This window comes from Phaethon aethereus (genome assembly GCF_964289735.1).
Source record: "Phaethon aethereus genome assembly, chromosome: 3".
Classification (NCBI taxonomy): domain Eukaryota; kingdom Metazoa; phylum Chordata; class Aves; order Phaethontiformes; family Phaethontidae; genus Phaethon; species Phaethon aethereus.
This window is the reverse complement of record NC_138576.1, coordinates 36731440-36746143: the sequence shown is the minus strand read 5'-3', so window position 1 is coordinate 36746143 and position 14704 is coordinate 36731440. Positions and strand designations below refer to the sequence as shown.

Below are 14704 nucleotides of genomic sequence, written 5' to 3'. Positions count from 1 at the left end.
ATGCTGTTAAATATGGGATTAGAACTCAACCCTAAATATCTAACCCAAACCAAGTGAAATACAGGCTCTTATCAAGTGGGAATTTCTGTCATATAAATCATTCTGATTTCCAAATATTCTGACCCATTAACATTAGGCACTTGAGGGAAGATGTTTTCATGCATGCAGATGAAGGCAACAAGACTGACAATGAAAATTTGCCTTGTCCAATATGGAAACAGGATACTAAATATTGACAGAGTTGGGTGATCTTCAATAGCTTACCATCAGCCAGCTAGATTTAAGGGCAAAATAGGCACCCCCTGTAGCATGCCATTTCTTTGCAGATGGCTCCACTAAAACCTGGTCTCTGGAAAACCTTGGCAGCACCCAGCTCCTACTGATTAGTTCCAATGTGCCAAAGTATAAAAAAAAAGTTTGTCCATCATGCATCCCAACAAAGAGGAGGTCAGGCAAAAACTCCAGGAGACTGCATGGATGAACAAAGAGCTCCTGGACAAACTCAAACACAAAAAGGAAGCCTACAGACAGTGGAAGCAAGGACAAGTAGCCTGGGAGGAATACAGAGAAATTGCCTAAGCAGCCAGGGATCAGGTTAGGAAAGCTAAAGCCCTGAGAGAATTAAATCAGGCCAGGGACATCAAGGGCAACAAGAAAAGCTTCTATAGGTATGTCAGTGATTGATAAAAGAAAGACTAGGGAGAATGTGGGCCCTCTCTGGAATGAAATGGGAGACCTGGTTACCTGGGATCTGGAGAAGGCTGAGGTGCTCAACTAGTTTTTTGCCTCAGTCTTCACTGGCAACTGTTCAAGCCACACTGCCCAAGTCACAGAAGGCAAAGGCAGGAACTGGGATAATGAAAAAATGCCCACTGTAGGAGAAGATCAAGTTCAAGTGCACAAGTCCATGGGACCTGATGAGATGCATCCACTGGTCCCGAGGGAACTGATGGAGGAAGTTGCTAAGCCTCTATCCATCATATTTGAGAAGTCGTGGTAGTCCGGTGAAGTTCCCACTGACTGGAAAAGGGGAAGCATAACCCCCGTTTTTAAAAAGGGAAAAAAAGAAGACCTAGGGAACTACAGGCCGGGCTCACCTCTGTGCCTGGCAAGATCATGGAGCAGATCCTCCTGGAAACTATGCTAAGGCACACAGAAAATAAGGATGTGATTGGAGACAGACAACATGGCTTCACTAACACCAAATCATGCCTGACAAATTTGATGGCCTTATACAACGGGGTTACAGCCTTGGTGGATAAGGGAAGAGTGACTGATGTCATCTACCTGGACTTGTGCAAAGCATTTCACACTATCCCACACAACATCCTCATCTCTAAATTGGAGATACATGGATTTGATGGATGGACCACTTGGTGGATAAGGAATTGGCTGGATGGTCACACTCAAAGTGTTGCAGTCAACAGCTCAGTGTCCAAGTGGAGACTAGTGTTGAGTGGCATTCCTCAGGGGTCGGATTTGGGACTGGTGCTGTTTAACATCTCTGTCAGTGACACGGACAGTGGGATTGAGTGCACCCTCAGCAAGTTTGCCAGTGACACCAAGCTGTGTGGTGCGGTCGACAGGCTGAAGGGAAAGGATGTCATCCAGAGGGACCTTGACAGGCTCAAGAGGTGGGCCCAAGCCAACCTCATGAGGTACAACAAATCCAAGTGCAAGGTCCTGCAGCTGGGTCAGGGCAATCCTAAGCACAAATACAGGCTGCATGGAGAATGGATTGAGAGCAGCTCTGCCAAAAAGGACTTGGGGGGTATTGGTTGAGGAGGAGCTCAACATGAGTTGACACTGTGCGCTTGCAGCCCAGAAAGCCAACTATATCCTGGGCTGCATCAAAAGAAGCGTGGCCAGCAGGTCGAGGGAGGTGATTCTGCCCTTCTGCTCTGGTGATACCCCACCTGGAGTACTGCGTTCAGCTCTGGGGCCCCCAACATACGAAGGACATGGACCTGTTGGAGTGAGTCCACAGCAGGGCCACAAAGATGGTCAGAGTGCTGGAGCACCTCTCCTATGAAGACAGGCTGAGAGAGTTGGGCTTGTTCAGCCTGGAGAAGAGAAGGCTCCAGGGAGACTTTATAGCAGCCTTCCAGTACCTAGAGGGGGCCTACAAGTAAGTTGCCTATGGCAGGCGGGTTGGAACTAGATGATCTTTAAGGTCCTTTCCAACCCAAACCTTTCTATGATTCTATGATCATCATCAGCTGTCCAGGACAATTTGCAAACCGTCTTTGATGACTGGCCTACTTTGAGCTGCAAGATAACAAGGGAATCCTGCAAGAACATGTAACAGTAGCTAATAACTGGTCTTCCAAAGAGAGGGAGCATCTTGCAAAGCAGTTGCTTTACAAACTTGCTATATTTTGTGCATCCAGAAAGTAGCACATGTGGAAGGTGTCCTTGCCCTGATTACCCATCGGAGTAGTCCACATCTTGTTTCTAGAATGCTTTTTCATGCATAGGTATGAGAAAGTGCACTGCTGCTGTGATAAACTCTGCTCTAGCAATAATTTGCCTGATATTCCTCAGCACCTTACTGAAATACAACATTAGCATCTATTACTCAATACCTGTTAAATACAGTCTTAAAATGCATTATGCTTTCAGACAGGTTTATTTGTAACAGAACAACATTTGCACTAGTTACTAATACAGTGACTGCATAAATAGAAGTTGATGCAGTAATGATCCTTCCAGGCTGCCTTATCTGAGGAGTTCTACTTCAGATTACTCAGGTTATTTTTGGAAATTGTTTCCTGAAGTTCACTGCCCCACAGAACAGACAAAACCCTAGTTCTTCCCTTAGCCAAGGCTTGTGAAACACTTGCGACAAATGGAAAATCTTACAACTGAGAATGGGAGGAGGAATACTCTGGTAACACCATTGTTACTGGTATTCCAGAGTAAAATTCACTGACCCTTCACCAGAGCTAGAACCACACTGCCCTGCTGGTAGTGTCAAACTACAGTACAATGGAAAGTATTTCCCTTTTTCAAAAAACTTTAATAGTCCTCATCAGTCTAATACTTGAGCACCTCAGAGAAATCAGAGAACCTCAATAACGCTACAAGGAGATGAAGATATTGATTTAGGTAAAAGCAACCATATAAGGGGAAAACCAGGCATCTTACATAAATTCATTGTGTATATTCTGAAGTCAACAGAAAGATACAGGCACTTCAAAAGATCCAGCATATGTATGGATGGTTTTCTTCAAGTGAGATAAATGTGTCTCTATTGACTAAAAAGGAAGCAAAGATGACTGGCTTAGAGGATGCATCTCACTTCTACATGTCTCCTAGAAATGAGATCAATACCACACAAAGGCATATTCTTAAGACTCCTGAGGAGTTTGAAGCAGAACAAAAAAGTAAATCTAGCTGTCTCACAACCTACTCCAATAGCTTAACCACTGGTCAGTCTATTATGTGTTTTACTTATTCTGTTACTATTTATACTAGTTATTCATTTATGTATTATTTTTATATTTATATTATACTATTTATTATTTTCCTAGTAACTTATTTTATTAGCATGTTTTTTATTTATATCTTTACTACCACTGAATCACCATATATACACTACAACATACATAATAAAACAAATTATAAAGGGGAAAAAATATTTATGTAGCAGCTCTTAACATAGGTTTATGCAAAGTGGTAACCAGATGGGAGGAAATTATTTTCAAATATCTAATTCTAGTAAAACCACATACTGTGCCTTATAGCAATTCTTTGCTGTTTGGAGAACTGTGGTCAGCTTAGCAGAATGGGTCTATATAAAGCTATATAGAAAATAATCCACATTAGACCAAGGCATCATATCTGCAGGGAGGAAGCAAAGAGCTAGTACTTGCTGCTAAATTAACAGTGTCAAGAAAATAGACAGCTATCTCATATTAAGATTTTCTTTGTTGAAAATGTATGTTTGTTCCTAAAAGCAGCAATACAATAAGGAAAAAATTGGGCCTTACTTGTTTCAAAGCAAGGAAATGGAAAGAGACACAAAGAACATCCATGGGTAACTCCTATGCCATGGACAGGAGAGCTGCCACCTCCTTCGGTCGAGGTTATTCCCAATGCAAAAGTCAGCTCTCCTTTAGTAGTTTCATTGGCCAGTGGGAGGAAATTAATGCATAGGGAATGGAAGCGTTCATTTACTGGAGGAAAACTTCTTTCCTATCAGCTGGTAAGCGATTTTGCCTGCAGGGGGCTGCTGAAAGTCCCACGTGAAGAGCTCACGTAACTATACCACTAGAAAAGGACAAAGTCATCAGCTTGGGTAGATATATGTTGCTTGAAGGCCATCATTTTCAACTAAATTGTTATGGCCAGGTAGCTGCAAGCCTAATTCAGAAAGTTTCATTCATCAGGCTTTAGATTTGGATTTAGCCATCACACATCCTAGATCCACGCCAAGCCCCAGTGGAGATTTCATAAAGTTCAGCATCTGGATCAAATGGCTGCTTCAGGTGCAGCAGATGATTTTTTAAGGTTTGAATTTGTCTTCACTGGTGCTGTTGTCTTTTAGGTAAATCAACACAGTTTGCATCTGAAGAGGCTGTACTGTTTTTCTTAACAACATTTTATGATTACTGGCAAATAATAGCTTTAACCTTTCGTAGAGGGGAACAGAATGACTCCAGCATACAACCGATCCGAGCAGATAGCTCAAAGCTGCATTCTATTCTTTCAGCAATATAAACTGACAGTGTGATTACGTACCTTCAAAACAAAAATGCACTTTGGAATGGTTCAGGAAATACTTACCAAGCGTAATTATTATTTAAACATAGCACTCACAGAAATCTCATCACTCAAATATGTATATGAAGTGTTTTACTCCAGTAGTTGTTCCTTGGTGATGGAAATCAGTAACATTTTCATGCTTAGATAGTGGTAACGCTTGTTTTTTTTAAAACGCTTTAGTAGAAATATAATATCCTTCTTATTTCCATGCTTGATGTTTGTTATGCTTGCTTTTCAAAATAGCTATTTGTTTTTCCCGTTTTCCTGCAGCAGTTAAGATCATGGATGAACCAGAATCATCAGGGGATGACATTTTAGTTACAGCCAGCATTTACAAAACATTGCCTGTCTTTATTGGTTCAAGTGATCTCTCTACCATGCAGCCTGAAGATGTTGTTATTACAGATGTGGTACCATCAGACCAAACAGCAACCAGCCCACCCTACAGCCACTCCGAGATCATCGAACAGTCCCTTGAAGTACCAGATTCCTCAGTGCCAGCATCTGGGAGCATTCCTCCTGATGGCACCGGGACAGGAGTGCAGGATATTGCTGCCGAGTTAGATCACATCGATGTGGTGAGCACAGCAGCACTGGATGAAGTGGAGCATGGCAGCGGTTTTATCTCAGTGCTGGCAACTGAGCCTGCAGAAGCCACCCCAGCTCCTACGCTGAAGTATGTAACTACCAGCTCCATGACAACCGCAGCCAAAGGCAAAGAACTAGTGGTTTTCTTCAGCCTGAGGGTAACCAACATGCACTTTTCCGATGACCTCTTCAATAGGAGTTCAGCAGAATACAAAGCACTAGAACAACAGTTCGTGCAACTGGTGGGTGAAAATCAACTTGAACAACATATACAATAGTTGGGCACAAATTAAAGAACTACACTGAAGAGCACAGTATTTTAACAATATCAGACCCTACTACAATTCAGTCTGATAAGCTGTATTTTTAAAGGACCCATAAGCCTGGAATGCTGTCAGGGTATGAAGAAAGATTTTATGAAGTCAGTAATGAAAGTTTTTACTTGTTCAAGAGACTCCAGATACATGCCTGACGTAATTTATTTGGCTTTTTCTTAGATTCATGTCAACAGTATAGCAGTGCTGATTACATCTAAGGCTTGTGCCTACATGCTGGATTTAAAAATAGGCCTTTTAAAACATATCATAGCTTAGCAGGGGGAATGTGATTAGATATGGATTTTCTCTATGGGTACAACAGGGCAGCAGGTCAGCTCAGTAACATGCCTATTATGCTACGCCTCAACCTGCCTGGATTGAATGTTTGAAAATAATTAAAGTTGGCTTTTGAGTGAGGTGATTTTTTTTTCTTCCAGATGAATAAACTCCCCAACTGCTGTGCACTTCATTACAGGGGAAATTGCTGCCCATCCAGCTCAATACATTGAGAAAGATGCACAAATCCAGCAGATGATAGTGCTAAACAGAAAAGGGAGTTTGGTGGTGGAGTTTAAGAATTGTATTAAATTAAAAGAAATAAGTGTGCGACGTGTGTACTTGATAATGAAAAGTGACTGTAAGAGAACTTAATAGCAGGTAGACATTTACAGTAAGTTAAAATAAAGGCAACTTTCTGTTTTGCAGCTACTTCCATACCTTCAGTCCAACCTTACCGGTTTTAAGCACCTGGAAATACTTAACTTCAGGAATGGAAGTGTGATAGTGAATAGCAAAATGAAATTTGCCAGGACAGTGCCATACAATATCACAGAAGCAGTACACTGTGTTTTGGAAGATTTCTGTGATGCTGCAGCCCAGCACCTCAATTTGGAGATTGACAGCTATTCCCTGGATATTGAGCCAGGTAAGATTGCGTTAATAACTTATGCGCAAAACCAAAACGAAGCAGATAATCTTTTCCAGATTGTTAAAGCTTCAGAAGGATTACAGTTTTGGAAATAACAATATTAACAATAGCCTCCCAGTGATGAGGAGTAATAAGAAAAACCAAGATATTGCAAATTCAATTATCTGCAGACATATTTTTGTACTCTAATGAAATGCTGGGTGGAGGTGTTGGTCTGTGCACGTAAACCAACTGCTTTCCAGGGCCAACTATAGGGACCTAAAAACTCACTAGAATAAGGGCTGCACGAAGACAGGTGTAAAGAACGTTGATGTGCAGTTTACAGGAGTGACTTATACAAGCTTTGCATCTGAGTGTGTAAACATAATTTCTGATCATTTTTGCAATGTTGTAAGAAAACCATAGTTCTGGGCATCATTAAATGTATTTTTAAAGGACTATAGAATTCAAGACAGAAGGAGATAATTTCTAGGAATAATTGGATTCTACAGATATTCACTGACCAGAGCATTGCTATATACAGCACTCCATAGATTTGTAATTCCAGCATCCCTCATGATGTAATAAATTTCAAATATGTCGGGACACTACTTTATGCTGGAAGGTCCACTGGCACGGAGAAGAAAAATACCAACACCTTCACATGCATATGCCTTTAGCAGTTTTAGTTAAGCTGTCTTTTTATGTACAGATCTCTGACAACTCCAGAACAAAAATCCATTTACAAATCATGCAGGCATTTTCTATTCTGTTTTCATTTTATGTATCTCCTTGTCGCCACTAAGAGCATAGGTAGTGTGTGGTAAAGAAAGTTTAATGAAATTGTAATATTCAAACTTTCAAATACTGCCATGATAAACTGATGCTTTACTGAATATAGTATTACGTGAGTTCACTAGAAAGAGTGAACTTTGGACTAGCACATGTTCTCTGCTTTCATAGTATATTGTCATTAAATAAAAATTAAAATTACAAAGTTGCTAAAATGCAAACACAGAAAAACTCAAAAATCTTTCATCTTCATCCATATTGCCTGCTTTACTGATGTGGTATTTCAACATTTATTCAAGAAAACGATCTCACAATGGGTTTGCTGACAGAGGTGTTCTTTCAAGGCTGATGAGCAGTAGTAAAATATCAACATAGAAGAAATTATGTTTAGAAAGCCAATATATTCCCATACAGGTGCTTCAAAGCCCTACTGTCTTTTCACTTCAGAAAAACAACAAACAAAACAACACAACCTGTTTAGTAAATTAAGGTCAATTAGGCCAATTCCTATTTATTGTGAAAGTAAGAGCCATCTAGTGGTAATCATGTTATGCCAAACTGAAACACTGGTGGGAACTGAGAGCCCAAAAATATGTATGAGGACTCAGCAGCTGCAAAAAGGGCTGGCTGCATTAGTGATAAATAATAACATAGTGGGCTTTTAAAAATACTTGCATGCTTTTTTTTTTTGTGATCTAAACAAAGTGAAAACAGAAAAGATGATGAAGTGTGGCAGGTACATAGTCCAACACTTTGTTAAGGGAAATGAAACATTATCACAAAAAATGACACTCTAACCCAGCAAAATGCTCATGACTAATTCTACTTGTCAAATAGAAATGCACTGAGATCTTTCAACTTCCAAAAACTGCAGCACACAACCCTGGATAATGCTTAGAGCCTGTGTCTCCTTACTAGCAGTATCAACCTTTATTTCCACTACTAGAAAGGCAAACTGTGACCATCAAAACAGGGGAGATTTACGTGAGACATGCAGTTGTGCAGCTGCTACTGTTTTGATCAATTAATCATACAAACTCTTTTATTAACCAATTTTCCTTTGGAAGTGTTCTGGTTTTGCTTGGAGTGAAATTCTGTGTGGGGTAAAACAAGAATCTAAGAGCTAATATCCCCTTTTGATCTGCCCATTGTTTTTGTTTCATTAGAAACTAAACTTTGTAATTCCTAATCAGTAGTATCAATGACCAGGGCTAATGACCAGTAGTATCACTGACCAGAATTCCAAATATTTGGAAATCTTTTTTTTTTTTTTTTTTTTAAACATAGAAGCAAGGGTTTACCTGACAATAAAGTTACCTTGTAACTTATTGTATCACTTTGATGCCCAGTTGTTAGAGTTTATATGTGCCTACATTTACAGTCCAGGAGCAAAGTAGATCCCAAATTAACATGCACATTGCATACAGCACAGGGAAATTGAGCATGCTAAAACTCACTAGTCTTAAATTAAAAAAAAAATAAAAAAGGAACTAGCCATAGAATTATAGAGGGGTTAAAAGTGAACAGCTTTGATGGATTAATTTCTACCAGTTAAGCATATCCTAATGTGTGTCTGAGATTTCCAGTACTACTATGAAGAACGCAACGCTCATTTTTCATTGAAATGAGTATTACAGAACATCTAGGGCCATGAATTGGCTCTGGAAGAAAATTCTCAGCCCAGGTAGTACCTACAGGAATTAGCTGTAATATCCAGTACAGATCTTTTTAAATTACTGATTTTTCTTCTTAAGAAATTTTAAGCCTACATAACTAAAAAAGGTTGGTTTTCTTCTGCATTGATGTATGAGGTGATTTTGATTTCTATAAACCGGATCTGAGACCAAGTTCCCCTCTACAGCTAAGACTGCCACATGCAAACTTCCTTTGAACAGGTCTGGTCACAGAGGACCCAGTGTCTTGTGGAGCCCAGCTCATATCTCTGTATCTGATCTCACGTTCTTTTCTGTGCTCTCCTTTCTTGTCTTTGTACGCTTTTGTTGTTGTTCTTTTTTTCCCTTTCTAGATTCACACATCTTATTGACACTCTTTGCTGGCAAGAATGGAATTTGTATCCCCTGGTCTGCTTCTCACCTTTTCCCTTCTATCCAAGGGCTTTACCCCACAGTACACAGGGAATTGCCTCCATGAGACAAGATTGGTGGATGTAGTCCTCCTCCTCATCACTCCATCAGCACACAGCTGGGCTGAGCACTGGGTTAAAATGACTCCTTCTGGGTCTTTTTTTAATTTGTAGGAAAAAGCAGAGACTGGGAAAGGAATGACAGGTGAAGTTAGGACTTCAGGCTGTCTCTGATTTGGGCCTTCCTATGAAAATCAGCAGACTCATTTTCCTTTAACCTCACAGAAGCATTCCTTGCTAATATTTAAAAACAACAGTAAAAAAACCCAGCAAGTTTTCCCAATGCTAACACAGCACTTCCAAAAAAGCCCTGCAAGCACGTGTTTTCTCTAGACGGTGCCAGTATTTCTATGTTGCAGTCCTCAAAGTATTGTGTAATATTCAGTAATCTAATTCTCTCCCTGGTCATGTCCTAAATGATGTGTTTAAGACTATTACAGACAAAACTATTTCTTACACATAGGCAAGGCTGCAGCATAGTACCCATGAGTATAAAACTTGCACTTAAAGTAAAAAAGGATCAAAATATTCAAATGTGAAAATCCTTGTCAGTGAGATGAAAATTAAACCACAGTCATGGGGTAAACAAATGTACAACTAAATATAAGCTTGCATGCTTGCTGTGTCATCTACAGAAAGAAGGATGTGTGTCCTTTTATGCTAGACTATATCCTCCTATTAACATGCAAACGTAGCAGGCCAGTAAATGTGAATTGTTTCCTCTAGCTGCCACACAGCCTGCCAAATTACTTTAGGGTAAAGTATCAATTAATGATTTAACCATCTTTTACAGCTGATCAGGCAGACCCATGCAAATTCATGGCATGTGACGAGTTCTCTGAATGTATAATGAACGATGGGACAAAAGAGGCCGACTGCCTTTGTAAACCTGGTTACGCAAGCCAAGACGGATTACCCTGTCGGAGCCTGTGTGAGTTAGAACCCCACCTTTGCATCAACGGTGGGAAATGTGAGTTAGTTCCAGGAAGAGGAGCTGTCTGCAGGTAAATAAACGGTGCTTAACACGAATTCTGTTAACAGACCCCTGATACGTCTATTGCATGAACAGGCAGGGCTGTGTATATACTTTTCAACAGCATAAACCATGCTAATAAGCCAAGACTTCAACATTCAGACACTTCAAGCTACACTGAAATACCCTTCTTCAGCATAGTCTCACTACAGATAAATCCATTTCTGCCTGTTGGTACACACAGAACATCATGATCTAGTTATTTTTTTAGAGATGCTTTAGAAATTTATTACAAGTTCAGCATCACTGGCAGAGATAACGAGTACAAAACCATGCATCCTTTTCAGATTTCCAAATACATCTCAGAAAAATGAAATAACATGTTCATGGTTTTGCTATTGATTATATATTAGTATTTTAAGAAATTTTTGTTTTCTAAATTGTATTAAAAAGAAAATCGGTATTCTTATAAACACACCTATGAACACTATTCTGATTCCAGACCACCCAATAAAGCACACGAAGGCTGAAGCTGCTTTCAGGGCTTTCTGGGAAAGACTTGATGATTAGCAGCTCCACCTAACTGCAAAAACATTCCATAAGGAATTTTACATGAAATTATGTTAATTCAATATTGAAAAATACCACAGTGCTTGAACATATTAATTCTCTTTTAAAAGAATCAAGTTTCATCTCATTGCAAGACTAGACTATCCAGAGCACTATGTGAAACTCTGTATACCAGACTGGCACATGGTAGTTGACCAGCCACGTGTATAAAGAGACAAGTTACAATTCTTGCACTTGTTTATTCTCTCTTAATATTGTCTTTACTAGGTCAATGATACATCTTTTAGTGTATTTAGGATTAACATCAAAAAATAAGACTTTTGAGCAAATTATTCATATGATAATTTCACTGTAACAACAAAATTACCATAATTCATTTTCTCCAGTGAGCGCAATAATGATAATAAGATTATATTGAATTTACCACAGTTACTACTAAATTCCTGACTTGTGGAGTCACAGTAGTGCAGCTGCAGTATTTTGTACTAGAAATTAGCCTGTGAGCTAAAGATGTCCTCTTCAAAACTTTACTGAAGTAGCAAAGAGTATAGCCTGCTTCTCCAAGACAAACACACTAAGGAAAATAACATCTTTCCATTTCAGAGAAGCCCTGACTTGAGGTACAGTAATAACCAAACCATCATTTGAAATTACAAAAGTAATAAAAATAATAAATGAAACTTTTTGTGAATCATAGCAAGTTACAAACTTACTGCCAGTCTCAGACTGACAGCTTGTGCAAACTTGTACAGTCTGCAGAGAGAAAATTTTAGCCTTTTATTTGCCTTAGTCAAACACTTGTTGTGCTTATGAATTTACTCAGAACCACGTTAGTTTTTCCACTAACTGGAACCCTTGTGTTCTCATATAAAATATGGCAATCTTCCCCCTTGCTTTAAAGGCAGCTATTTGTAGTAAAACTCTTATTTCAGATCTTCCTACTCAGATTAAAATCACCAATAAACAGAACAAAGTCTTCAAAGACATGTTTAGACATTACTCCAAAACACACCTGAACTTCTAAACCACAAATGCTATTTCATCTTCACCTGTGGGGCTAGAAATTTGTCAGAGATGTTCCAAATGCGTAATTTCCTTAAAATTTTTAGGTTGTCAGAGAATATATCAATGTCTTTTTCTTTAACAGTCACTCACATGAATTAAGAGTATTTCCTTTCCTCTATTATCAGTCACATTATTCCATACAGACACATAACAATTATGTTGGAAATACTGTGCTTGTATTTAATTGCAGATTTTCCTTTGTTTTCATTTGAGGTACTCTGTATTTTCTGTCTTCAAGTTCTGCACATTTTTCTCTTCCTCTCCCTATTTTAGATGCCCTGTACGTAGACACGAGCTTTACCAAGGACAGCGCTGTGCAAAATTTGCTCCAGAACCCATACAACCCTTCATTTTTAAACCTCTCATTCTTGGCCTACTAAGCCTTGGTTTTCTTTTCATCATTTTAATAATTAAGTTAAGAAGAGAAAGCAAAAGAAACTCTGACTTGCAGTAAGCTGCTCACAATTTTTTTCTTCACATTTCAAGATATTCCTTTTTTTTTTTTTTTTTACCATCTAAAATCTTACCTAAACAAAAATGTTCTGCATTGTAGAAGTCCTACTCTCAACAGCTGCAATTCAGAAAATGCTGTAAGGATTAATCCTGCTTTTGAACACGACGAACCCATAACTAGCTTTTGTCATACGGCTTGTAGTGTAAGTGCTTGTGTCAGTTCGTCAGAGATCATTGATCACGAAGCATTACATGAACTTGAAAACACAATTCAGCATGGAGGTAAAATGCACGGAAGTACTTTTCTTACCCCTCAACAAACAGCCCTACCTCAAATAACAGGCCCATCTTCATGTATTAACTACAATTAAAGCAAATTTTATTCTAATCTCTTTCTTGGCAATTCAGAACTAAAAATACTAATTCATTTATTTGCTTTCCACATATACCGCTGTGCAGGTTTCATAACAAACAGGACTATAGAACTGCTTTTCTTACAGCTCGCTTGCATGGCTTTGGTTGTCCATCCTACCTGAGTGATTTTTGTGATTTAGTGAAATAATCATTAATCTACTGTTTTGGTTTCTTTTTTTTAATGTTTTAGGTCACCAGACGAGTTTACAAAGCCAAGACTGACAAGTTAGTCTCCGAAATTCTTCCATTTCCAGCATCAGCGAGACAAAACCAAGGTTTGTGACCATTTTAAAGAGCTTTAAAATTCTACTGAGTTTCCTGTTTTTCAATGTTACCAGGAAGGCTCTTTGTACTAATTACACACAAAGAAAAGCTTGTTTTCTTTGGATGCTTGATATGACAACTACAATCCCTTCTTAAGTGCTTCTATGCCACAAAGTTCCACTCTGTATACCCATTTGCTAACGTGGCAGCCACTGAAACACGTGAAGGAATAAAGAACCTCTAAAATGAAAAAGCAACACAAAAGCAAACTGAAGGGGAGGTTTTAATAGGAATAAGAGATCATTTAAAAATACCTTGTGCCTGTTTAAGTTACATAGAGTTTGAACAAGCAGGAATTCCAATTTGAGCAGAATACTGCTCATATCTCAAACATTATTTCAAGTTTTGCAACTTGAAACCTCTTGTATCTTTGGGGGGAAAAAAAAAGACAGAAAAGAGAAAAGCTGAGTCAAAAAATTCTCTAAAATTGCCAGACTGTTCTGATGTATTGAAGTATGCTCTCTTGAAAGGTAGACAAAAAGCTTTTACTTTGCCATTTTCAGTTGTCTGAATCACAGCCCAATGAAGAACAACAGGTTTTACAATAGCTGTTAGTACCCAACATTATTGAGGGGACTATCAGGATAGGGTTGCCCTGGCACTAGCTATGTACCTGGGAGACGGGATACCAGAAATCTTTGGTTTGAACCAGTACATTGTTGTGTAAATAAAGGAAGAAGAAATGATACCACAGAGAAAGATTTATTTTCACTGATCTTCACCGTACCCAGGTCTGGTTTCTTCAAGTACTCCAGCCCACAGTTACAGACTGAGCTGACAAGTGGGGGACCGGAATGCAGCGATAGAGATCCGCAAATCAGCAGGGAGCAGCAGTTCAGAAAAGCTCAAGAATAATTTGGCTTCACTGCTGATAAAAACAAGAGCACAGACATTTGCAATTAGTATTTTACACCCATCTTAAAAGAAATGTGTCTCTGGGTAATTGTAGACCAATAAACCTTCATATCAGCTGAACTACTCAAAATTTCTACTTACAGAAGCATTCAATATTTTATGAAAGGAATAAAATGGCACATCTGTGGGAGAAAACTGGGTCTGTGTCATCCAGACTCTATTTGAATTGTCAAAAGTATATTGACAAAGTTCTTCTCAAGATCTAGTAAAGGAAATTAATTTAGTAAGAAGTGAAGCAACCACAAAATAGAAATTGATTTAAAAAACAATTAGGTGGTTTTGGCCACTTTTCACCGTTACAATGAGTGTTTACATCAGAGCCCTTATGTTGAACACATTTTTCATTATTTGAAAAAAGATGATGGAGGAGGAAAAATGTATGTAGAACACAGCTTTTGTTAGCTGAAACTAAGAATATCGCTTCCATATCACAATCTGGAAAACTCCTTTGGGGCTAGGATTTTTAAAAAAGAATA

General features: G+C 38.8%; 1 protein-coding gene across 1 annotated transcript in view; it reads left to right on the top strand.

Annotated features, from left to right (window-relative positions):
* The window catches only part of IMPG1 (interphotoreceptor matrix proteoglycan 1), a gene marked incomplete at both ends in the record, with an annotated part of 62534 nt that extends 49315 nt beyond the window's left edge, over positions 1 to 13219 (top strand). The window contains 4 exons of the mRNA XM_081997180.1: positions 5038 to 5597; positions 6378 to 6597; positions 10308 to 10518; positions 13180 to 13219. Coding sequence (XP_081853306.1) covers positions 5038 to 5597; positions 6378 to 6597; positions 10308 to 10518; positions 13180 to 13219 — 1031 coding nt within the window. The remainder of the gene's footprint in view (positions 1 to 5037; positions 5598 to 6377; positions 6598 to 10307; positions 10519 to 13179) is intronic.
* Between the last annotated feature and the right edge of the window lie 1485 nt (positions 13220 to 14704).